Genomic DNA, 27,974 nt, shown 5'->3' with positions numbered 1-27,974 from the left:
AGCAGTGTATGAAGATGTGGGATTGTTGAGGAGAGAGCCTATCTCTTTGAAGACAGCAGTGTATGAAGATGTGGGATTGTTGAGGAAAGAGCCTATCTCTTTGAAGACAGCAGTGTATGAAGATGTGGGATTGTTGAGGAGAGAGCCTATCTCTTTGAAGACAGCAGTGTATGAAGATGTGGGATTGTTGAGGAGAGAGCCTATCTCTTTGAAGACAGCAGTGTATGAAGATGTGGGATTGTTGAGGAGAGAGCCTATCTCTTTGAAGACAGCAGTGTATGAAGATGTGGGATTGTTGAGGAGAGAGCCTATCTCTTTGAAGACAGCAGTGTATGAAGATGTGGGATTGTTGAGGAAAGAGCCTATCTCTTTGAAGACAGCAGTATGAAGATGTGGGATTGTTGAGGAGAGAGCCTATCTCTTTGAAGACAGCAGTATGAAGATGTGGAGATTGTCCTTTTTAGTCGGCGGATGCAGAGTGAGTCTCGGCCTACAACTGGCCACGGCTGGTCTTTGGTCCGACAGCTCTGCATTCCAACCGGCCAACCGAGCAGAGGAGGGGTGGCCACGGCTCTACCATTGCTCTGCGCATCTTTATTCGGGAGACGGAGAGGGGCTGCTCCCCATTGTCAACTGTGGTTTTTACATGCTTTTCCGTTCTCTTGCACTAAGGTGAATGCCGGAATAGTTCCTGGTGTAGGCCCTGGCCTCCAACCCTTTCACATTCACTGCACATCTTCTTCTTTGATACAAATCTCCTGACCTGAGGGATGGCATCACCATCTAAGAGGCCTGCCTCCCCACTTCAGGGGAGGAATGAAAATGTTTGGTAGTAGCTTGTCATTTTGTGTTTTCATGTTTGTCCTTTTCATATCTTTCCCTTGCTTTCTCTTTCTACACTGGCTTGCCTTGTTTATCCTGTTCTGTGTTCCTACTCACATTTCTTTCTTTGTACTTGTATATATGACTTGATTCTTTATATCATCAATAACCAAATACACACTTTGCATTTTTAATATTCCAGTACTTTTTACAGTATGTTTGTTTTTCCTCTAGGACAAATTACTTGACGAAGACTGTGGGGAGGAATACCAGCAAGCCCTTCTGCACGCCACTGTTTGTCATCCATTGGTGAAGAAGTATCCATTAAAAATCAGTTACATGCAAGCATTCTTAAAAACTCTAATAGCAAAGGTAAAAATTTGTCTATTTTCCTTTTTTAGAGAAACAAAATAACAGCTCATCATCATCATCATCATCATCATCATCATCATCATCATCATCATCATCATTATCATTTCTGCTTATGCAGTTGAACATTGTCCTGGCAAATGTGGTCCCTCGCCATTTTACTCCATCTCTGCAATATTCCTCTCCCAACTTCGTTTTCCAGTCCTGGTTGCCTTGTCATATCCTATTCTTAAATAATTCTATCTATACACAAAGTGTGGCTGTGCCTCCAATTGTTGTAGCAGGAGAGGGGACCGAGAGAGTAAGATGTTGAACTTGAAGCTACAGGAACGGAATGCAGGTGGTTTTGTCTTGCTGTCCTTGATGGTCTGCTTTTGTGCTCATTTCAAAGTGAACGCTGTCTCGTCCGGTTGCCAGAAATCATGCCTAGTTTAAAGATCGAGCAATGTGTGAATTTGAAAGTCCTTGTGAGTATGAAAAAAGTGGCCATTGAGCGCATTAACTTAATGTGTACAGACGTTTTTCTATGTCCCGTACAAGAAGTTTTGAGTGGCACAAAAGGTTTAGTGAGAGCTAGAAGGAGGTGGAAGACAGTGATTATCTTGGTCATCCAGTCACTTTAAAAACTGATGAAAATGTGGAGTTACAAACACGTTCGGTATTGTAGATATTGTTTGAAAGGAGCTTACAATTCTGCCATGAAGTGTTGTTTCATCCTCCATGGCAGAGCCATACAGCAAAGACTTTGTGTAACCCTACACAAAGAAGTCAATGGATTTAGATCAGGTGATTGTGGAGGCCTAGCATTTATGGATTTCCGGACTCATGTTTATACACACTTGTTTTCCTTCTCTATACATGAGGAATCCAACCCTGAACTGTATTTTTGAAACACCTGTTTTATTATTTATATTATTACTAATCTTGACCCTCCCAGTGGCTGGATACTGTGCACTACTTTCTTTCAGTAGCCCTCATAAGCTAATTGACGTCCTGCAAAATACCACTCTTGAGAATGATCGCTGGTTGTATAGCATCCACTCCAGTTTACTAGTTTCCTGTCTTTGGCAATCTTCTTCCACCTCACCTTTGAAGAGAAGTTGTGCTGATCCAAGAGGTCAATAAGAACATTCGCTTATACAGCACATGAGGATATCCCTATTCTCCAAATAAATAGGATCAAATACAGACATTCCACCGAATTGAGCAAGTCTGCTGTGCAGTTAGGGGTGCGCAGTAGTAAGTTTGATTTCAGGAGATTGTAGGTTTAAACCCCACTGTCGGCAACCCTGAAGATGATTTTCCGTGGTTAACCATTTTCACACCAGGCAAATACTGGGGCTGTACCTCAATTAAGGAGACGGCCGCTTCCTTCCCACTCCTAGCCCTTTCCTATCCCATCATCAACATAAGACCTATCTGTGTCTATGTAATGTAAAACAACTTGTAAAAAAAAAGAGATATCCACCGATCTGTCATGTCCAAAGACTTAAAATGAACCATTTTGATCCCAGTATCCATTGGATAGATAAATCGTTGGTCGTTTCTGAATTCAGTGAGAACATCTGCTTCAGGTTTTGACTTACCAAGCTAAACGTGGACCTCTCTGAACAGGGTCTAGACTAACTGCAGAGTTTGTGCTGGGGCTATATTCAAGTGGAGTAAAGTTCTCTCATGTTGATTAGTAGGGAATATGCCCTGGAAATTAATAGACAAAAGACAAAGGTAATGATTCTCAAAAGACAGAAAGCCAACCAACCAAATGTGAGGGAGATAGCTGGTTTCGAGGTCGTCCAGAAATTTGTCTACTTGTGTTCCACGGTTTCCAATACAGAAGGGTGTTCTGATGAAATAAAGAGAAGAACGGCCATGGCCAGGACACAAAGCTGAGTAGGATGTGGAAGATCCGTACTGTTACAAAGAACAGGAAACTGCAACTAGTTCACTCCTTTATATTCCCCATTGCTACGTATACAGCTGAGATCTGGATAATCAAACAGGCAGGTAAGAAGAAAATGAAGAGCTCTGAGATGTGGGTTTATCAACATATTCTCCAAATTTCTTGGATTGAACCCCAAACTAATGTATCCATGCTGGAAGAACTAGGTATCTCGAGTGGATCAACCAAGCTTACCTCCAGTACTTCGGACACATCGCCTGGAGAAGCTTGCGGTAGAGGGAAAGATTGCGAGAAAGACATCCAATCAGATGAGTGGAGCATTTACAGCCTCTGATGGGTAAATCTTTCCACGAGGCAGCGCTTCTAGTGACAAACCGCTAAACTTGGAAAAAGAAAATCAGGACAGTGAAATCATGGCGCCGCCTTCCCTGTCAAGGATAGAGGATTGAGGAGGAGGGTGAATGGAGGGGAATGGATCGACTTCCTGTTGGTGGATAAACTCAGTGATGGAAAGAGTACAAGAAAAGTGTAATTGAGAGGAATTACAATTTCCTGAGAAATATTTTGCTCACTTACAAATACAAATTACTTTTTCAACAAGAAATCATTATGAACGGGATCTGGACTCGATTATTATAAATTAGAAAAAAGAGCAAGATAATCATCATAACTATAAAGAAGGAGAGACCTATGAGAGGGATAATGGTTGGAGCGGAACAGATTAGGAAGGTAGAGAGTTTCAAGTACCTGGGAAGTATCATAGAGGAAAGTGGAAGATATGATAAGAAAATAATCGAGCGTGGAAGACAAGCAGGAGCATTCCTGAAGAGTGTCAGAAGCCTGGTTTGGATCGAGGATGTCCCTCAGGACGTACTATGTACCTATTCTGACGTATGCAACAGAAACTTTGGTAATGAGGCAGAGAGCTGTGACTAGGATTCAGGCAAATGAAATGAAATTTCTGAGAAGCAGGATAGGAGTGACAAGAATGTATGAGAAATGTGAAGGTTAGAGATATAGTAAAAGAAGATCCACTACAGAACAGGATAGAGGCATCTAGACTTAAGATGGTGTGGACACATGAAGAGAATGACAGAGAAAAGGATACCCAGGAGGATGCACGAAATGGAGATAACAGGAAAACGACCAAGAGAGAGGTGGATAAAAGGTGTGGAAGAGTGTGTATAGAGAAGAGGAGAGGACTGGGCAAGAGTGACGAGGGAGAAGTGGTGGGAAGATGAGAGGAGACGGAGAGGCTCATGTTTTCAAGCAGACCCGGCCAACAGCTGGAAACTGCAGATGATGATGATGATGATGATGATGAATCAGTAAAGTTACGAATACAATTACTTAACAGAAAACTTTGTTTTAAGGAAATCACTGACATTCCTTTTGCCTAGGGTTTGTTTTCTTCTCCAGGAGAAAACAGAAACATGTCGCATCAATGCTTGCTAAGAGAAGGCAACAAAGAACTTAAAATGGTGCCATAAGGTATTATAGGGATGCCATTTTAGCCTCATGTTAAGGACAAGAAATGGAAAAATCATCAGGGAGGCGATTGAAATATGTAAACACCCAGATAATTTCAACCGCGATACAGGCTACAACCTCAGTGAATCATGGCTTGTTATTATCAGAAAATGATGCTTTACTGCTGCCATTCGCTGTCCCTAGCATGGGGCTAAAATGGCATCCCTATTACATCTTAGAGCATATCTTGCTTTCTCTTAGCAACCATTGATGCGTCGTGTTACCGTTTTCTGTTTTCACCTGATGAAGAAAGGCAAAGTACATTTCGAAACTACACTGCTTAATCCCAAAGTATTACATTATGACTATTATCATTTTCTTTTTCAGGTAGCTTACAAATTTCTTACTTAAATACGAGGACAAGTCAGTGAGTATCTGCAATCAATTTTTATAAGTAATAATAATAATAACTTAAATGTTTCCACCTTTTCAATACAATATATTCACAACATTACAAAATTATACGGTACTAGTTTCGACCCATCTAGGGGTCATCATCAGCCGTATTGGAGCAAAGATCATTTGTGGCGAAATCCTAAGACAATATTATTTTAAAGAATAACAAGTGAAATGAGATGTTATGGTAATAGTTAATAATACAAGGAATATACATAATAAGAGGTTTTTAACAAAGAATAAAGTATAAATGGGGTGTTGTAAAAATTATAATCATGGAAATCAGTAAGTTCTTGTATTGAAATGAAATATGGCTTAGGAAGAGGGCTTAAGGTGGGGCTGAAGGGTGCGGGAGAAAGTGTAATTGTCTTGGAAAAGTACCTTTGATTAAATTTAGGATTGAGTTTAGGTTGGCTGCATTATTGTTTCTGAGGAAAGTGATAAATAGATCGAAGAGTATGTTGGGTTTCTCTGAGATTTCATTGAGATTGTGACTGGCATTAAAGAATACAAGAACTTACTGATTTCCATGATTATAATTTTTACAACACCCCATTTATACTTTATTCTTTGTTAAAAACCTCTTATTATGTATATTCCTTGTATTATTAACTATTACCATAACATCTCATTTCACTTGTTATTCTTTAAAATAATATTGTCTTAGGATTTCGCCACAAATGATCTTTGCTCCAATACGGCTGATGATGACCCCTAGATGGGTCGAAACTAGTACCGTATAATTTTGTAATCTTGTGAATATATTGTATTGAAAAGGTGGAAACATTTAAGTTATTATTATTATTACTTATATATTGTTCAATACGGACCAAAAACATGAAATTCATAACCATCAACAATTTTTATAATGTACTACAAAGAAAGAGTATACACTTTTTATTGATATCATTCCCAACATACTCACCCTGCTTTTCAGTGCACATGGTCTGCCATTTCACAGCTTTCTGATACCCTGTGCAAAAAAAAAAAATTTTGGATGCGCAGCAAGCCACGTATGCATTGCTTCCTTCATCTGTTGATCGAAGCGGAATTGACAGTGGCTAATGTGCATATGGTTTGCCAGGTCATCAACAGTCACTTGTCTGTTATTCAGGATCATATCACGCACTTGTTCAATATTGACATCAGTTACAGCTGCAGATGGACGCCCGGATCTTTCCTCTTCCTTCACGCTCGTGCGACCCCTTTTTTGAACTGTTCAGTCCACTGATAAACGCTTTGCTGTGGCAAAACATTGTCCCCGTATTGCGCTGAAAGTCTTCGGTGAATCTCCGCTCCTGGTACACCCTCAGACCAGAAAAATGGATTACGGAATGCTGTTCTTCCTTGGTGCAAACAGAGAGTGGCACGGCCATCTTTACGTTGCAACAGCGTAAGCTGTACTGATCTGATAACGCTGAAACCTTCCACAGACATTGACAACAGTGCCATCTAGCGGCTAGTGAGCACAGAACACCACAGAGCCAACCTAAGACAATTAGAGCAAAATTGCAGATACTTACTGACTTGCTTACGTAATATTGACTTTTTGTTTAGCATATAGACATTAAGTGTCTATCTTTAATAGGTCAAACCACACATGATAACTGGGAACTTTCGAAGTGATCTGTTCTCATCATTTTTGTTTTTTCTTCTTCTTCTTTTATGACCACATAGGATCACTTTAGTCAGTCCGTCGTTCAGGGCTCTTTGAAGGGATTGTTCGGGCTTTGCGGTCCTCCCAGTACTTCTTCAGACGCTCCGATCTTCGTGCCCTTTCCTCAGTTGAAAATGTGCGTGTTGTTGGTTTGTTTTGTGTAAGGGTAAAGCGGAGGTTTGTATTCTTGAGTTTTGTATTCAATTTTATCTTATTTTTGGTGTCTTCTGTTGTAAGGCCTATTTCCTTCAGATCCTCTCTTACTTCTCTGATCCATTTACATCCTGTTGTGGTATTTTTTGAGACGAGATTGTGTTGTACTAGTTGTTTCAGAAGTCTCGAGTCCTGCATCCTCATGATATGTCCAAAGAATCCCAGTCTCCTCTTACGCATAGTATCTGTAATGGGTTCTAGCTCTTTGTACACGACTTTGTTAGGTATTAACCGCCACTGTCCATCTTTCTGATATTTTTTGTTGATACAGGTTCTTCCAATCCTCCTTTCAATTTTCTGAAGTCTGTCATTCTTTGATTGTTTATTCAGGTAAAAGAGTGTTTCTGCTGCATATGTAGCTTCCGGTTTTATAACTGTGTTGTAGTGTTTTATTTTCGTATTTATTGATAGACATTTCTTTTTGTAGATATCCCATGTTAATTTTTGTGCTTTAGCTAATCTATTTGTTCTTACTTGGACTGAGATTTTTTCATTTAAGTTATGTGTTATTACTTCTCCAAGATATTTAAACTGAGTTACTATTTTGATTTTATTACCATTTATGGTGACTTCTTTTAGCTGTGTTGGTTTTTGGGGCATAATTTCTGTTTTTTCAAATGATATTTTGAGGCCAATTTTATTTGCAATGTTTTGAAGTTCTGATATCTGGGTTTTTGCTTCTTTTATGTCCACTGCTAGTAGTGCTAAATCGTCAGCAAAACCCAGGCAATTTGTTTTGATTTTTCGGCCAATCTTTATTTTGGGGGGACATTTTCTAAACCATTAGTTAATGATTTTTAACATTTCAAATAATTTGTGATTTCCTTTACAAATAAAAAATTGGTTCTGTGAAATTCTCATGGCTAGCCTTCTCCTCTTTGGGAGAAAGTACAGCTTTACCCTACAGAGGCACTTGAAGGAATACCTGTGTTTGATTTTAAGAATATTGTTGGGATAAGTATGATGTCCTTGGAAGTAATGGAGAGGTAAAAAATTATCTTATCCAGAATTCGTTAACTTACTGGTTCTGTTGTAGTAGAACTAAAAAAAAAAAAAAAATTCATCATTCATCAATACCAGATGAAGCCTTTAAAACACACCAGATAAATTTAAGTGAGAATCACACTTGATTTCAAAACAGGTTTCTAACATGTTAGCTTAAAAGCAACCTTGCTGAAGTAATAACTCATGACAATAACAAGCCGGATATGCGGCTTACATACCGATCGCCTGGTTCCTCCGTTCGCCCTCGCAACATTTCTAGACACTTAGAATCTTACCTCCCATGCCCCACTATGGTCCTTGGGTCGATGAAGGAGTGAGCGAGCCGGCTCTCATTGGACATCCAGGAGAGCCGGGGCGCAAGCGCAGGGGCATGAAGGAGGCAAATAGCGAGACCAGCAGCAGGACGGAGTGCTCCAGGGTGGAAGCATTCCTTACCCTAGAGCCAAATCGCTATTCGCACTTTCAAGGAAGCACTTTAGAGACATTTTATGCACCAGTAAGGATCATCTGTAAACTTGATGCTGCTACATACAACCATTCTATTGTTATGGATGTCCTGGTAGAAAGTCTAAAATTCTTATCCGATTTGTCTTTAAAATCAAATTTTATATCTGATTTATTTCATCTTAATTTAATCTTAATAATAATAATAATCGTATGGCCTCAGCTACCGTGTGCAGACATTTCAATTTGACGCCATCTGGCTGTCTGCTCGTCAATTTCGACGTTCCGTTTTACTCTAGGCCCCCACTAGATGGCAGACCGAGTAAACCGAAACTCTCTTGGGCGTCTATGGCTGAGATTTAATTAATTTTGTCGGGTAAACACCAAATGTGTCACCAGAGATCTTTTACATGCCGACATCGTACGACATGGAGTGTCGAATGGACTTTTTTCCGCCCTTCAAAAATCCAACTACCTCTGCCGGGTTTGAACCCGCTATCTTGGGATTCGGAGGCCGACACTCTACTGCTGATCCACAGAGGCAGCTAATTTAATCTTTATTAATTTAATCTTAATTTATTTCATCTTAATGTAATCTCACCATTCTTGTATTATTATTAATTTGTATTAGATCTAGTTATTGTAAGTAATACAATGCAGTATATGTATATTTCAGTTCCTGGTTAGATGGAAGAGAAGGCCTGAAGGCCTTGATCTTGGCAGGTAAAATAAAACATTACTAAATCGTGACACAACAGGAAGACCAATTTTAAACAATAATAATTACAAGGCGAGCTAGAGAGCCCGCAAGTATACATATATCAAAGATTGTGGCGGCGGGGGGGATAAAATTCATGGCTCAATCATAATTTACTTTTCCTCAATTCTGCCGTGCATTGTACTGTACAGTGCGTTTCTCTCATCGGTTGGCCGGCAGGTGTGCCCAGCTTATCTGCCTCCCGCTAACACATCACTTCCCGCTCCACGGCATGGCAACAAGGAGAGCACTTCACTCACTTCGTCCGTGCATAACATGAGATAACAATTAAAGTGAAGAAAATTAGTAATTGGTAACAGTTACCTTGTATGGTTTCAATTTTAACATTTTCGTAGCCCACCGTGCTGAGCTCTTCGAAACCCCGGCTTCTTGTCCAAGTCGTCTTACAGATTTTGTAGGTATATGTTCTAATCTTTCTGTGATTTCTTTTACAAGTTTACGCACAGTCTCTCTATGTGGAGGGCGTGCACCTGGAACTTGTGTCACAAATCACCTTACGACTTCCCTGCAAGATTCTGTTTTCATGTAATTGTTGTACATAAATACCCTTTCCTGTACCGTGTACACATGTGGAGGCATTACGAGAATTAACACTTCACAACTCGAGAACAGTTGCAGCGACAGATCAACACTTAATATACGTTCTAAGCACGGACCTGAACTGCGAAGTTCGGGCATTCCCATGCTGTCGCTGCACTGTGTGACGGGAAGCGATGAGTCAACGGGAGGCAGATAAGCTGGGTGCGCCTGCCGGCCTACTGATGAGAGAAGATCACTGTACTGTATATCAACTACTAGGAAATGAAAATGAAAATCCACAGCCTGTTTCCAGTCATTTGACCAGTTCAGGAGTGGAATGAAGCCCCCATCTAGCATCAAGGATAGGAATTGTGCCAGCTGCCGAAGCCTGTCATACTCCTCTGGAGCAATGGTTAATGACTGACAGATGAAATGAAATGATATTGGGGAGCGTTGAGGGATGAAAGATCTGGAGAAAAATCTGTCCCACCTCTGCTTTGTCCAGCACAAATCTCGAACCCCGGAACCCAGCGGTGAGAGGCTGGTGCCCTGCCACGTGAGCCATGGAGGCTTTGCTAGCAAGTAACAATGACAATTTTATTTCAAGAAGTAAATTACAAGTAAGAATTACTAAGAATGTAATCATTACAAATAATCCAATTACTTTTACTCAATTGCTTCCCAACTCTGGATAAACTCACTAGATCTGAGATTGTAAGTATTCTCAATAATGCACAGTAGGTTAATTTTTTCTCTTCTGTTAGCCTAATTATGTATGCCTTTCCAAACGATAAATAATAACAAATTACTGAAAGATTCTCAGTGCTATTCATTCCTTTACTTTTCAGCTAGAAACTAAAGGCGTGGAGGTGTGCGATGCATTCTACGAGATGTACTGCGATATTCTAAACGGTCAACAAGACAGGGCAACTCATTTCCGACATTACCTTTTGAACTCCAAGTCCATTACCATTGAAGAAAGTGCTAAGCTGATCTCTGAAGGAACTACAGGGCTGTGTAGTTGGCAGGTAAATATAACGAGATTCTGTACAAAACTGGACTGTCATCTGTGCTTTAATGTCGGAAGCTTCTCTCCCCTATCCACAACGCTCACCTTGCTCCTTCCCTACGTCACCTCATCTCTCTGCAGAACAGTGTGGAATGTCCACAAAAACTTTCCATTGAACCCCTCCATGACCACAGTCCAGAAACAGTGTTTTGAAGACAACGGACTTCGCTTTGGCAGCTTACGGAAACATTTAAATAATTTAATGCAGTGACGGTTGAATACTAATACAGTCATTACTTGTTAATACTTGTTCATATGTTTATGCAACATAAACAATCCTCATATTAAGCATACGAGGGCTATAAGTAAAGTACAGGCAATATTGATAGAACACGATATTTAATGAACTAACAGGTACAACTGCATTACATTCTTTCAATGTAGTCACCCGCAAAGTCAAAATAATGTCACGAATATAAATGGTCCGTTATTGGACATTATAAATTTTCCAGCTAACTCATTTCTTGTTGCCAGCGTTTTACTCCTCAGGACAAATATTTCAGGTTCCCTACGGGAATCAACATGTATATCAAATGTCAGGAAGTCATTGGGGACCGTTGGCAAGGTGTTCTCTGTTAATGACAGCAATGGAGCACCCTATTGCACGAAGTACAGATGCCACATTAGTAAATCGGCAGCCTCGGAGCAGTTCCTTCAACTTCAGAAACAGATCAAAGTCACAAGGACTCATGTTGGTGAGTACGGAGGGTGTTCCAAGACCTCCCAATGCCAACGTTGCAATAAGAGCTTGACATTGTTTGCGACATGACAAAGTGCGTTGTCATGCCACACGTCTTGTAATAAACGTGGACGTTTGCACCGCATAGCCGGACGCAGATGGGGCTCCAGAAATCGGCAGTAGTAGTCACTGTTGACGGTTTGTCCCTCAGGCACAGCATGCGTAACAATAACACCCTCGTAGTCGTATGCTACAATCAGCATCAGCTTCACCTGACTGGATTCCTGTAAAAATTTCTGTGGACGTGGCGAACCTGGGTGATGCTATTCATTCGATTTACAAAGGAAAAATTGTATGTATCCTCCTGTTCAATACATAACACCTACCCAAGATCCATAAAGCCGACATCCCCATAAGACCCATTATCAGTTCCAGAAATAGTCCGACCTATGAGGTATCCCGGTTCATTCATAAATTCCTCAAATCACACTATCGTTTTCAAGCCAATACATCTGTAAGGAATTCCGTAGAATTTTGCGATAAAATTAAACACTTTAATTTATCGAAACACCACACTCTTCATTCATTTGATATTACTAACATGTATGCTAATGTTAAGGGTTATAAATTTCATGTTGTTGGTCCGTATTGAACTGAGAATAACATATGAGTAACAACACAGTAAAGGTTTCCACCTATTCAATACAAAATATATTCACAATATTTTAAAATTACATGGAACTAGTTTCGACCCATCTAGGGGTCATCATCAGCCACATCAAAGCAAAGATCACTCTTGACGAAATCCTAAGAACAGGAATATTGAATAGGAGGATACATAAAAATTTTCCTTTGTAAAGTGAAAACCGTCAATACGGAATGATTCTAATATCTTTTAATTCATTCGATTGACGCTTTAATTCAGGTTCGAAGGCTTGTGCCCACATCTCAGCAGTGATATCTGTATGCTGCAGAAATGTGTCTGCTTCGTTGCGGTATCTGTCCAACATGTTCTTAGGATTTCGTCAAGAGTGATCTTTGCTTTGATGTGGCTGATGATGACCCCTAGATGGGTCAAAACTAGTTCCATGTAATTTTAAAATATTGTGAATATGTTTTGTATTGAATAGGTGGAAACCTTTACTGTGTTGTTACTCATATATATGCTAATGTGCCCGTTCACAACACCGTACAATTGATTAAGAACAATCTTTCCAAATTCAGCAATTTAAGTATAGGCGAAATAGATGAATTTTTTCAGATTCTGAAATTTACATTGAATAACACTTTCTTCACTTTCAATAATGTCGTTACTGGGCGAGTTGGCCGTGCACGTAGAGGCGCGCGGCTGTGAGCTTGCATCCGGGATATAGTGGGTTTGAATCCCACTGTCAGCAGCCCTGAAGATGGTTTTCCGTGGTTTCCCCTTTTCACACCAGGTAAATGCTGGGGCTGTACCTTAATTAAGGCCACGGCCGCTTCCTTCCAACTCCTAGGCCTTTCCTGACCTATCGTCGCCATAAGACTTATCTGTGTCGGTGCGATGTAAAACCTCCTAGCAAAAATAAATAAATAACAAAATAATGTCATTTACCAACAGGATGTTATGTATTGAATAGGAGGATACATAAAAATTTTCCTTTGTAAAGTGAAAACCGTCAATACGGAATGATTCTAATATCTTTTAATTCATTCGATTGACGCTTTAATTCAGGTTCGTAGGCTTGTGCCCACATCTCATCAGTGACATCTGTATGCTGCAGAAATGTGTCTGCTTCGTTGCGGTATCTGCCCAAGTGGATGCCAGCCAGTGCATACCGGTACCATTTCTGTACATCGGTGAGTTTATGTGGAACCCAACGGGACGCAGTTTTCCTCGTGTTAAGACATTTCGTCAGTATGTGCCACACCAACCTCTACGGATAATTCCCGGACCGCTCATCGATGATCTACGGAAACGAGACTACTTACAATGTCAATCTTATGTTGAGGAATGGACGGCCAACTTGTGCAGTGCAAAATCCACAGTCTCATTACGGCCCACAAGAAACGCCTTGACCCATCGTGCAACCGTCCTGTATGGTAATGCATTCTTGCCACAGGCTTCACATAATGCTCAATAACATTCTGATGAATTTTTGCCGTGGGCAACCCCGATTTTAATCCATGAACACTTATCACTATTTGAAAATTGCTTTAGAGTGGTGAAATCGATACTCTTCATTACAACGCCACACAGCAACAACACTCCCAACTGGTGGTGGTGATGATGATTATTGTTTTAAGAGGAAGTACACCTAGGCAACCATCCTGTATATAACACTAATCAGAGAGGAAAAAATGGAAGGGGTCCGACACATCGAAAAATGAAGGTATTGGCTAAAAGAAGACAAGGGCCATGAAGGGCATGAAAATGAAAGACTCCCTAGGCCTCCATACGTAATACTGTAGGGGTCAGAAAAGAACAAGAGTTGACCAAGGAACAATAGATGAAAGAGGAGCCAGGCACAAGTAAGTGGAAGCAATGCCAGGACTCAGCTAAGGGCCCCGTGGTCGCCAACCCACGCTCCAAAGTTCAGAGCCTCTGGGGCCCCTTTTAGTCACCTCTTACGACAGGCAGGGGATACCGTGGGTGTTATTCTACCACTCCCACCCACAGGGGGCCAACTGGAAACCTATCAAATGTAGTAACACATCGACAACAGCGCCACCTGACCGCTCCTATTTTGATATGCCCGATCTCCTGCGAGTGCCACAACTTTATTTATAGCCCGCGTAGATACGCATGATTTAAGTGATTTGATAGTATCTGAGGATGTTCTTGTAGAACGAAACATGTCATTCTTTGTTTAATAGTGTATACTTCTTTACAGGTATTATAGTGTTATATTTTATATTGAACTTGTGTATTTGATTGACTGAAAAGCTTTTAGATTACATCAAACAAAACAATTAAATACATTGGGTACAGAGAAACGTATATTTTATTTGTAGAGAACCTGTGTGGCTGTTAGTTCTGTGTTTTTGTTCTAGGCCTCTCAAGCCCTGGCCAACTGGTGTTTGTCCCACACCGATGAACTCCATAACAAATGCATCCTGGAACTGGGAGCAGGTGTCGGCCTGACAGGGCTGGCCGTAAGCTCAGCCTGCGAACCTCACAGCTACTGGTTCACCGACTGCCATCCCTCGGTGCTCAGCTTACTTCAGTCCAATGTCAAACTGAACTGCGATGGTAAGGAAGTAATGCATGAAGAGAGTTCCGTCTTACTGTCCATCACGTTGGGGAACACTCGAGTGAACGTCATGAAGCTGCCTTGGGAAGAAGTGGCACCCAGCAGTGTACACAGTACCATTGCTCCTCAGGTGGTGCTAGCAGCAGGTATGGTAGAGTTTGTGAGATGGTTGAAGGGCGCTTTGAAACAAGAGAGACAGAGCATATTGTCAGCTACCGTACTATTCATAAAAAGAGCACTTTTATCAGTGATTGTCACTGGACTGAAACAGCCTTGTATGAACTGTAGAATGCGGATGTTTATCAGTTTTCAATCAATCCATCAATACTGATGTGCATTTAGGGCAGTTCCCCAGGTGGCAGATTCCCTATCTGCTTTTTACCTAGTCTTTTCTTAAATAATTGCAAAGAATTTGGAAATTTATTGAACATCTCCTTTGGTAAATTATTCCAATCATTAACGCCTCTTCCTATAAACAAATATTTACCCCAATTTGTCCGCTTGAATTCCAACTTCATCTTTCTTACTTTTAAAAACACCACACAGACTTATTTGTCTACTAATATCATTCTGCGCCATCTCCCCATTGACAGCTCGGAACATACCACTTAGTCCAGCAGCTTGTCTCCTTTCTCCCAAGTCTTCCCAGCCCAAACAGTTTCCTAACACTACTCTTTTGCCGGAAATCACCCAGAACAAATTGAGCTGCTTTCCTTTGTATTTTTTCCATTTCTTGAATCATGTAATCCTGGTGAGGCCCATACACTGGAACCATACTCTAGTTGGGGTCTTACCAGAGACTTATATGCCCTCTGCTTTACATCCTTACTACAACCCCTAAATACCCTCATAACCATGTGCAGAGGTTTACAGTCCCATTTTTGCGATTACCCCAATGAAGATCTTTCCTTATATTAACACCTAGGTACTTATAGTGATCCCCATAAGGAACTTTCACCCCATCAACACAGTAATTAAAACTGAGAGGACTTTTCTTATTAGTGAAACTCACAGTCTGTCTCTTAACCCCATTTATCATCATACCATTGCCTGCTGTCCATCTCACAACATTATCGAGGTCATTTTGCAGTCACTCACAATCTTATAACTTATTTATTACCACCATGTATATTACTTGATTTTACAAGGCATGTTTTTTAAGTAAGTACCGTTTTGATATTCCGCCGGTGCAGCATGGGGTTGGCATTCCGTGCATGCGCGCTGTTTACCTGCATTTATTGACAAGGCTGAGACGCCATTATGGCAATAGTCGCCCTTGTGTACGTTTGTTGGCAAGCATTTGAAATGGCCTCGCCGATTGAGAGTCCCGCCGACTGTGAAGTCCGGTCTGTTATTCGTTTTCTGAGTGCAAAAATGTTTGAAAGCTATCGATATTCATCGTGAGATCTGTGCAGTTTCCGGACCAAACATTATGAGCGATGGAATAGTTAGGAAATGGGTTCGAGCATTTAAAGATGGTGGCAAAGATGTGCATGATGAAGAATGGAGAGGGCAACCCAGTCATTAGTGAAGATTTGGTGCAGGCAGTTGACCGAGCAGTGAGAGAAAACAGACGCTTTACGATTACATCATTATCTGACGTGTTTCCTCAAGTTTCTCGAAGAACAAAAAGCGTGGCATGCTCCGTAAAGGCGTCCTTTTTCTTCATGACAACGCCCGCCCACATGCGGCTCATCGAACCCAAGACCTCATCACATAATTTCTCTGGGAACAACTCGATCACCCTCCATACAGTCCTGATCTTGCACCCAGTGATTACCACTTGTTCCTGCCTTTGAAGAAACATATGCCGGCAAACGCCACGACGACGATGATGGTGTCAAGATGGCCGTGTTGCAGTGGCTGACAAATCAGGCGGCCAACTTCTATGAGGATGGTATGTAAAAGCTTGTTGTACGATATGACTAGTGCCCCAATATTGGTGGGAATTATGTTGAAAAGTAGATTAATGTACAGGCTTTCATATAAAAATAAAATTGTTAAAAAATCTCTGTTTTTCATTTATTTCAAAATGGTACTTACTTAAAAAACATGCCTCGTATATTTGTTTGTTCCTGTCCAGTACTTAAAGTTTGTAAGTCTGTAGAGATATGTACATTCGGCAAGTTTTCCATTCATTATTGATGATTTCTGTAGTCATTTCTCATAGTTTTACATCTCACATTATTGCCCCCAGATGCAACTGATAGTCACAACATACTCTGTGACAAGAATTGAGCTTCCTGCTAAATCTGCTGATAAGGCAAAGAGATAAATACTGTACTAACCAGTATATAAGTACCGTATTTACGCTAATAATACCCGCACATTTTTTAAAAAATTTGGGGCACGAATTGGGGCGCGGGTTTTATTTGCGTCAATGTTGGCATTTTTTTAAAAAATCAGCTTCCTAAATTTAGGGTGCGGGATTATTCGGTGGCGTATTTACGCGAATAATACCCGCACATTTTTTTTAAAATTTGAGGCACGAAATTGGGATGCGGTTTTTGCGTCAAAGTTGGCATTTCTTTTTTTCAAAATAAGTCTTACCTAAAGTTAGGGTGCGGGGATTATTCGGTGGTGGGGATTATTTGCGTCAATACGGTACATACCACATGAATGAATAATATGTGGGAACCTGTGGTATCATCTTTTAATAACATCTTTATTCTCTAATAGTGTTTCTTGCTCAGTTTCTGTGCATGTCAGTTCACTCATTACTTTTTCTGTTTCAGACGTGGTGTACGACTCAACTATATTCTCCCCACTATGTGAAGCCTTATGTCATCTTCTCCAGACCGATGAGTGTGTTGCGATCCTGGCTTGTACTGTCAGAAACAAGGAGACGCTCGATCAGTTCCTCGAGCTTCTAAGTAAGTATTTACCTGCTTGTAGATATTTCCCCTCTGAATTGTCCTGTCTCCATGGACTCTTTTATAACTCTCTCCCTTTTCTTGTATTCATCCCTCTTTCTTGCTGAGCTGAGTGACTTGGACAATGGAGTACTCGGTTTCTAAATCCAGTGAATGACACAACACTTGATGTATGATGTTCCAGTTGAAAAATAAACAAATACAGGCCAATCATTATAATTTCTGCTTTAGGTAAACTCCTTGAGAAAATTATTTTAAATTGCCTTCTTGCATTTTTGGTGAAGCTTTCTCTTATTCAAAATTTTCAACATGGATTCAGAAAAGATTTGTCAACAGTTACTGTTCTAGCAGTTTTTACTCACTGAAGATGTAACGGCCTTATCGAATATCAGTTGCTGCCTCTTCTTATCGACATGTTGTCGTTTGACATTACTGCTGTGTTTTACCGTGTTACAATGTTGTCACACTTTCAAACGTTTTTCAGCCACTAATTTCACTTCACACAACTTGCAGAATAGAACTAAACCGTCTGTACAGAAATATTCTTCTCCAAATTCCTTAACAAAGAAGTTAATGGGAACCAAAAAGTGGGGTCCACAATGCATAAAAGTGTACACTAATCTTATAAATGATAGGACAAACTTCTCACAATGTCAGTACTTACATGAATTTCTAAGCCACCAGATTCTAAATTAGTAATTGCACTCGATATAATTCCAAAGCTCGACATAATACATGCCAAACTTTCTGACAAACTGTTGGAAAACAATTGCTGCGCAATCTTGATAGAAGAGGCATCATCTTTGTTGAAGCCGTTAACATTGTTTTTGATAGTGGACTATTTTTCGCAATATTACGTGGCAGCATCGAGCCACTCACAACCCGTGGTGGTGCTTTAAATTAAAAAATTGTCATTATTTATTAATTTATCGACTTCAGGAAAATTTCCACAAATTTTTTCTGCCACCCTATGCAGAGCATGCACAGGGCAAGTGATGTGAATCATCCTAGGATAAAACAGCTTGAGGCCTCCAGTAGCTTTCACCATGTACGGAGCAGCATCAGTAACAAAGAGAAGAACGTTTTTCCGCTTAATTTCATCCTTCCACAAAATTTTTAGTGCATTATCAAAAAGAATTGCAACCGTTGAATGATTTCCTCTCTCTAAAACTTCTGAGGTTAGTAGAAAAATATCCCCAAGGCGATCAGCACGGAGTGTTCCAATAATTACATTCCCTATATATCTGCCTGCAGTGTCCGTCGTCTCATCAGTAGATATCCAAATCTTATTGTCTGCTACACTGTGTTATATTTGATTTAGAGTATCTTCATAGCAACGCGATAAATAGTTTTTTCACAGTGTTGATTCTGTAGGAACAGATTTTTTAGTGTATTTCTCCAGGGAATTCTTGAAATGGGGATTGTTCATCTTGTTTAGAGGAATGTTTGCACGCACCATCATCTCACAAAGTTTCTTTGAAAAATCCGAACATCTGTCCATCGCTGAAGATGTAACGGCCTTATCGAATATCAGTTGCTGCCTCTTCTTATCGACATGTTGTCGTTGGACATTACTGCTGTGTTTTACCGTGTTACAATGTTGTCACACATTCAAACGTTTTTCAGCCACGAATTTCACTTCACACAACTTGCAAAATAGAACTAAACCGTCTGTACAGAAATATTCTTCTCCAAATTCCTTAACAAAGCTTCGTAACTTAACACTAGTAGAAGACTTTTCCTTAGGCACACTGGAGTCTGTGCTGGGATACGATTTACTGTAAACTGACGCTTGTGTAAGTGAAAGGAGATTGAGGTTCTACTATCTGAACAAAGACAAGTGAGTGATTACCAGAAGTAATTAGCTCACTGCTGGGATGGGATTTTCCAGATTATTTCTGTCTCTTCCTGGGAGACCGTGTTGCTGAGTACAGCGGGTTGGGTAGGGTGAGGTCTACGACCTTCATTGCATATAAAGGGTATTCCACTTGTATTAACTGTGTGATACCAAGAAGCAGTTTTGTGAACACTAGTTCGCATTCGGTAAGTTGAAGATGATTTAGCACACCTACAGCTGTCGTCAGACTGCCGAAATATGATATTTCTGTAAAATAGCTCAAAATATGACCTTATGGCAAAAAATAGCCAAAATATGCATTTATATGTTAAATGAAAATCACTTAATTATAACGATAATCACCCGATTTGCACCGAAATCCAATCAGACCAGAAAATAGAGACAAAGAAAAAAATATGACTTTTCCTAAACATCTGAGCCCTAGTAATCACAAACATATTCCAGCTTAAAATCTAGTTAAATGATTAAAGAATACATGTTTCTTCGCAATTTGGAACATCTTCAGCAAAAAAATGTGTGTAAAGATACAAAAATTGGCCTACAATCATTCACTTATCCTACTCTACAGCACACTCATTGCCCCTTTATTCCTCAGGGAAGCCAACGAAAATACATAAATGAATGGGAAGAATCCTCAACTGATCAGGAGCAGAGCTCATACTACAAATACAGGCCAAGACTAAGTTAACTTCTGAAAGGTCAGTAAAATTTGGAAAATAGGCTAACACACCAAAGTGAGAGGGGATGCAGAAAAGCACAAGGCCATCCCATGACATAGCCTAAGAAAGAAACCTAATGGGGCATGAGGCCCAGTGAAACAGAGGATAACCCCATACTACCTTGTGACTAGAAGGAAGGCAAACATTAAATACTGAAAATGAAAGATGTAATTAAATTTGGAAAATCCTAGGTGAAATGAAATTAAATGGTGTATGGCTTTTAGTGCTGGATGTCCGAGGACATGTTTAGCTCGCCAGGTGCAGGTCTTTACAAGTAATGAAAATCATTTTTTCTGTATTGAAAGAATCTTGGTATAATATAAGAAAAATTATTCTAACTTCAACTTATTCAATACAGTACAAGATGTGAACGTATTAGTTAAACATTGTTAAAATAGTTGAGACATGTTTTGCCCCTTCTGTGGGGCATCATCAGTCAATATCAATACCTCAAAATTCTACCAGACGTCTGGTTGGAAATTATAAAAATATGTTGCATGAGTGAATACTTTTTTTTTTTTTTTTTAAACCCACATTTACAAAATCTTATCATTAACAAAATATCAAATTGATTAAAAAATGTTACACTAGTGAACACGTTGGTGAATTTTTACTTAAAACAAGGCCGTCATATGTACAGTATTGACAATAATGGTAGTTTAAAGTCTTATTTGATGGTAAGTTCGAAGACAGTTTAAAATTTATATACAAATATTGTGAATGAGTGCAAAATACATATAATTACAATTGCTGTACATTATATTTGTTTGTTTGTTTGTTTGTTTGTTTGTTTGTTTGTTTGTTTGTTTGTTTGTTTGTTTGTTTGTTTGTTTGTTTGTTTGTTTGATTGATTGTTTTATATAAAGGTCTCTAGGTTTAGTTTAAACTTGGTTGTTATTATTTTAGGAAATTAGTGTTATTTATTTAAGGCATATTTGTTGTATATAATGTTTTATTGAATCATCTGTAATTGGGCAGATAACCTGTTGATGATAAATAAATCTATCTCTCTAAAAGTAGTCACAACTTCATTTCAACATAAGAGTTCAGCATATCTCCACCAAAGGTCACAATAGGTAGACATTAAAAGTGCTGCCTATCTCTAGGGAGAAGCCTCCTTCATGTTACAATACATTTATAAGGTGATTTGGAGCTCTAAATTGAAATAGTTATTGCTTATTGCTTTTACAGAAAATCATCATTTACTGGTCACTGAAGAAGAGGTTGCAGAACCTTCAGTATTCATCTACCCACAGGATACACCTGTTAAAATCTACAGAATTAAAAATTCCTGAAAACACAAGTAAGTTAATTATATCTGTAATTTTGTGCTTTCAAACTTAATATTTAAGCACAGTCATTTAGTAGAGACTTTTGTTTTGTATTTTCAGATAGTACCGTTCAACAGTATTACATACACCGATGCAAGGAACCAGCACCTGGTGAAGACGTGTAGTCGGGTGTAGGTTATACTTGTGCTGTAAAGTTATCTCAGTTGAGGGATTATTGTTATAGCTAGTCATTTATAGTCCTGTTTCTGGACTAAAGATCCACTTTTACAATCAGGGACAGAGTTTACTTGAAGAGAAGTCATTTAACAGGATATTCTAATTATGAAGAGGTTGGCATATACAATGTAAGTGGCTCAGTTACTGGCATCCCACCTGTCAGTCATCACTGATCTGTGTTTAGGGCTGTCACCCAGCTGGCAGATTCCCTATCAGTTCATTACCTAGTCTTTTCTTAAATGATTTCAAAGAACTTGGAAATTTGTTGAACATTTCCCTTGATAAATTATTCCAATCCCTAATTCCACTGGGAGATGTTCAATCATTCAACAGATGATGGCGAGCCCCCCCAGAGAACGAGGCTAGATCGTCTACGAGGAAGTGTCTGGATTGGCAGCAAATGGAAACACCAGGCAAATAGATATCATAGCCTTTAACACATTGAGGTCTGGCTCACTTTCGTACATTTTATTCCTCCGGACTGGCCAGTTTTCACTAATTTCGGATTAGCCGGGCTGAGTGGCTCTGGCGCTGGCCTTCTGACTCCATCTTGTCAGATTCGATCGTGGCTCAGTATTTGAAGGTGCTTAAAGACGTCAACCTAATGTAGGTAGATTTACTTACGTAGAAGAACTCCTGTGGGTCTAAATTCCAGCACCTCAGCTTCTCCAAAAACCGTGAGAGTAGTTAGTGTGACATAAAGCCACTTTGACAAATCCGTCCATCCGTTCTACTGGACCGATTTGCTTCAATTTTTGTTTTATTCTCTCCGGAATTACCTGTCGGTGAATCATGAGACATTGATAGGTCTCTAAGTTCAGCCAATGTTTAGAGTAATCACAAAATAAAATCACTAAATGATTACTCCAATAATTGCAGGTGAAGGCTTACTCTAACTCCCAATGCATTCTGTACTTAGCAGGTTGCTAAGCGAATAACACTTTCATTAAAATTCTGATAGATGTGATTTTCATGCTTTGTAATGTGATTCCATGCAACCTCAAGTCAGAGAGTATGCATATCCTCTGATGATGAAAGTATACTATTCTCTTCTAGATACTCTTTGATTCCCTGACCTTCCCCAGCTTCTGAATAACTTACACGCTGTTAAGAGAAAACTGTCTGCATACGGGAAGATATAAAGTTATCTGATCTATTTATGAGGAATGCTGCGGAGTACCATGGGTCCACTAGTTATTATTAATTCTAGATTTTTAAATTAAATACTAGTTTTGAACTTAGGTCATTTTTTATTTCACTATATTTGAGTTCATACTTTCTACTTCACATATGTAAAAATAATATGGTTGATAGACTCTTTACCATGGAAACAATGGATTGAAATGAGTTAGTTTTTCATTTTTTTTAAGTTCAACATATACCCTTAACTAATAAAATATGGCTGATGTTGAGTTTGTTTGGTTTTTAGGCCATTCAGAAATGTTTGTACATATAGTAATTAGTACATAAATATTATGTGTGACCTCTTAGGTCTGTTCAGTTTGTATGAATCACAATTGTTCAGTGTATGTTCATGCGTGGCCGCCATTACGTGCACACTGCTGTCGAATCGACACAACTCTGACATGATGTAAAAGGAAGAATATTATGTGTAGAGCTGTAGTTTGCTGCCATCTCTATTGTTAGTTGAGGGTTCATTGTTATGAGTTTTGAACCCCAAAAGCCTACCCTAAAATACATAAAGAAAACATACCCATGAGACCAATCATAAATTACAGAGCTAGCCCAACCTATAAACTTTTGCAGTTCATTCATAAATTCCTTAAAAAGCATTACTCATTTTTAGCAAACAAGACAGTACGAAACTCAATAGAATTTTGCAATAGAACTAAAGAATTAAAGATTGAACAACACCATACTCTTGCTTCATTTGATATAACAAACATGTATCCAAACGTTCCCACTAAACAAACAATTGAAATAATCGAATCCAACTTAAACAACTATAGCAATTTGAGCACCCTAGAAATAGAAGAATTCATTAACTTACTTGAATTTGCCATCAATAATAATTATTTAAAATTCCATGATACCATATACCAGCAACAAGGCCTACTTATGGGATCCCCTGCCCCTGGGATACTAGCAGAAATTTATATAGATCACCTAGAATATACATCAATCAATAAAATAGAAAACATATTTTTCTGGTGCAGATTTGTTGACAATATTTTTGTAATCATCAACAACAGATCCACCGACGCAAACACCATATTAGACAAACTCAACACATTGGATCCCCAGATAAAATTCACTAGAGAGACTGAAAATAACTGCACCTTAAATTACTTGGACCTAAAAAAACCAGGCATGAAAACCATTTATCTTACAAAATCTACAGAAAACCCACACATACCCCAAATACCATAAAAATCGATTCCATCCACCCCAACACACATAAAAGAGCAGCTTACTAATAGCATGGTATACTGAATCTTCAACATACCAATGACAACAGAAGATCTAAATAATGAACTACAACTTTCACGATATAGCCAAATTCAACGGATACAGTAAAGAAATGGTCAACAAAATCATTCATACGATTAAATTCCAACCCAAAACCAAATAAACAAAAATAGACAAACCTAAGAAAGATTACTCCTTATTTACCTTTAACAATACACATTTATACACCATAACTAATGTTTTTAAAAAATACAACCTGAAAATAGCATTTAAAACCACGCGCAACAGCACCAACATTATACATAACGCCAGGACAGTTAACAACAACAATAAATACAACCAATCAGGAGTTTACCATGTTAAATGCAACAACTGCAAAACAAGTCATATTGGACATACAGGCAGAAACTTCATAACCTGCTACAACGAACATTTAAACGCAATAAAACATAACCACTTTTCATCAATAGGTCAGCATATCGAAGAATTCAAACACAGTTTTACGGACATCGAGAATGATATGAAAATATTAAACATAAATTCTAAGGGCCCCTGCTTAACATAACTGAAGATTTCTACATTTCCCTAGACCAATACGCTAATCCTAATTACAATATTAATGATATCAGGGAGAAAACCAGTATCATCTTCAGTAAAGCTATTCTCGCCCTAAAAAATGATTACCTCAAAATAGTAAATAAACAGAACACAGCACGCCCCAGAAGACTGATGAATGACAAGCCCAGCTCCACCCCTACCCCTCCATCCATACCCCTCACTGCAGCAAACATAAGTCCTAGGCATACACGCAGCAGTGCGCAACGAGCTGCCAAACAGAACGTCACCCAACCACAAAAACTACAGTAGTAAGTACCAATTTACTTTCGCATACAACTTCAGGCATTCCTTCAAACTTACAGTTTACTCATACCAGTTTATATTTCACAGATAACTACAGCTCCGGTACACAGATGTAGACAGGGAAGAGATCACCACCAAAAACCTATATTCAACCAAATCTAAAAATCAAGACTTTATCATCCGCTTCAAATTTTTTTTTTTAAACATGTTCACTGCTGAGCTACATATTATCTCTACCCACAATATTTGACCACTCAGTTACTTGTGTTTTCGTTACAAGCACATATGAATACATTTCTTAGTCAAATAGAACATCCTCGAGAACTGTTTACGAGCTCAAAATCAATCAACATAAACATAGGCGCACAAGACCCCCAATGAGGAAGCCTGAAGAAAGAACATGCAAGACATGAACTTTTAAATTCACCAAGTGTTTTTTATATACATGTTTTCTGTGTTTTTAATGTGTTTAATGTGCATGTACAATTTATTTTAAGTTTAGTTAAGTTTTTACCACCATATTTTAATCTCAGGAACAATTTTAACCTCACGTAATCACAAATGAAATGACGATAACATCTAACTCACAACCCCATTAGACATCCGGATGCTCTAATGGATGATGACATCTTTGTAACATGTACCAATGCCTAATGGATGTAATATTGTGATCTGTCAGCTGATGATGTAAGTACTGATGTAAGTCTACGTTACAAGAAATAGTACTGATAGGTGGAATTTCTTTCTTGTCCATATACATCTATATTGTTTTTGAAAACTATATGAACCAAATCTTATACTGCAATGCCGATCAACGCACATAGTACTTTTGTTTCGTAGTAACGATGAAAACTCAACGCTAAATATATCATTCACAGGGTTAATAGTGGGAGCCCAGGGAACAATTCCTATATTATTATTCCAGATTTGGACTTTATTAGGTATAGAAAAACATCTGTTGACAAACATAGTTGTGAGAAAGTTCTTGCAAGTTCTGAGAAAATCACAATGAGAGTCTTAGAAATTTTGTCAGATGAACACAGATATATATTGGCTATTATTTTTAGCATATATGACTAGGATAATACTTTCCTAGGGATAACACATATTTACTTTAACTCTAAACACTATTTATCTAGTGAATAAGATTGATTACAAAAGACACATCTTAAATTCTTAGTTCATGAATGTTCTTTTAGCTTAGTTTTTGAGTTAATAAGTGTTTGCTCTAACTCTTAACTGCATATTTTATTTGGTTAATTAAATTGATACAAAATACATTTCTTAAGTTGTTACGTATTATACAAAATTGTGTTGATTATCCTCCTAGTCAATTCTCAATATTACATCCAATTAGGATGAAATTTTTTATAGACATGTTTTGACCTGGCATAGAGTCATCCTCTGTAAAATATATATAATAAACTAAAAACATTAGACACGCAATATGAAGTGTTCGTTAAAAAGTTTTTCCTTAAAAAAATCATGATGAAAATTTAAAATATGACGTGGTGGTCATTAAAAACAGTTTTTGAGCTGGAGGCCTTTTTGTTATAATATTCTCATTGTCCCCTGATACAGTTCAACTGATATCTGTACACTGTTGACTTCATTATTTTGTTCATTCATAGGGTGACATATGTAGGTTGTTATTGAAGTTGAACTGTCTCTTTTCTAGTCTGTAAAATGGATAATAAAAATCAAATTAAGGATTTAAAAAATGTTGACTGATGGAAACCTTTTAAGGTAAGTTTTGTTGAACGAAATTAACTTACATTACGTGACCCGCTTGTATTTTCCGTGTTATCTGACTACGGAGTCCAGCACTCGACTGACGTGCTCCCGCAGTCGAAACGTGCAACATATCGTTAGGAGGAGGTGGAGTGGGGAAATGGGGCGGGACTTGCGGAAGTGTGGGAGAATGCGGCATTATGGGGGTGGTAACTGAAACTGAGTGTAATAATTGTGCATTCTTTTAGTCTTGCTTTTTACTAAAAATAATCGGAATGAAAGTTTCCATATTATGCTCTCTTTTTCATTTATCTCATTTAAGTTGAGGGCTGGATTCTTGTAGTAGACCTTTTTGTTCATGTTGAAACGAATGTGATGCGGGCCCGCCGGCCAAAATAAAAATGCGGGCCCCCTCAAATAAAATGTAAAACCTATAAATAACTTAATATAAATTAAATTACAGCAGGTAGAAATAATGAAATATATTGTAAAATTATTAGTTGTCCGGCCCCGCGGTGTAGGGGGCAACACATCCGCCTGTCACCCGCCGGCCCCGGGTTTGATTCCCAGCCGGGTCAGTGATTTTTAATTGTAAATGATTAATATCCCTGGCCTGGGGACTGGGAGTTTGTGTCGTCCTTAACGTTCCTTTCCTCACATTCAACACCACACTTCTGTAATTCCAATTACATGCAGGTTCCTTTCATATGGTACAAGTAGGGGCAAAAGATCTCTATAGGTCAACGCCCCGAACAAATATATATATATATTTTTTTAAATTATTAATTTAATAGGTGTTTTGAGTTCCTCCGTGATTTAACAGCTAAGCTGCTGAACTGCCAACCATGCACCACTTAGTTGTTCCTACTTAAAATTGGTTTCTTTTTTTTCAGTAATCAATAACAAAGTATCAGTTATAATAATTTATTCGATTACATCACAGAAAAAATATATGAATAAATTAAATCAAAAACTGTTTAAATAAAGTATAAAAAATATCAAACCACGTAACAGATGAAGCCTATTGTTAATTTCACGCAAAGAGAACTCGTTCAAAACTGAGTTGACTTTATCGTTACTACACCAAATTCCTACTGGCATTATGCACTGTTGTCGAATAAATGTGTGACAACAGTTAAATGTTCTGCAAAATGTAGGCATAATAAAATCTCACATGCACTACACAACAAGGAAGTACTTTTTTCTAACTGTAATAAGATATTTTTATATTTATTTTCACTGCTGCAATTATTTTTAAATAATTTGATGCAGGTCTTTTCTGAGGAGCATGTCGCGGTGTTGGCAGAGCTGTGCTGTGTTACACTCAATAAAATAAACAGCTGCTAGATGCAACAAAGTACAAATTGTAAAATACCAAAC

The 27,974-nt window shown here is 38.7% G+C and overlaps 1 protein-coding gene across 1 annotated transcript in view; it reads left to right on the top strand.

Annotated features, from left to right (window-relative positions):
• LOC136884730 (protein-lysine N-methyltransferase EEF2KMT) overlaps nt 1–26,521 on the top strand; it is a 68,300-nt gene extending 41,779 nt beyond the window's left edge. The window contains exons 2-7 of the mRNA XM_067157017.2: nt 1,057–1,194; nt 10,482–10,661; nt 14,415–14,760; nt 17,350–17,487; nt 21,256–21,367; nt 21,456–26,521. Of these exons, the coding sequence (XP_067013118.2) occupies nt 1,057–1,194; nt 10,482–10,661; nt 14,415–14,760; nt 17,350–17,487; nt 21,256–21,359 (906 nt within the window). The 3' untranslated portion in view covers nt 21,360–21,367; nt 21,456–26,521. The remainder of the gene's footprint in view (nt 1–1,056; nt 1,195–10,481; nt 10,662–14,414; nt 14,761–17,349; nt 17,488–21,255; nt 21,368–21,455) is intronic.
• The last annotated feature ends 1,453 nt before the right edge of the window (nt 26,522–27,974 follow it).

Source organism: Anabrus simplex, chromosome 13 (assembly GCF_040414725.1).
Source record: "Anabrus simplex isolate iqAnaSimp1 chromosome 13, ASM4041472v1, whole genome shotgun sequence".
NCBI classification, from domain to species: domain Eukaryota; kingdom Metazoa; phylum Arthropoda; class Insecta; order Orthoptera; family Tettigoniidae; genus Anabrus; species Anabrus simplex.
The sequence above is the reverse complement of the archived record's forward strand: the minus strand, read 5'-3'. Positions and strand labels throughout refer to the sequence as shown.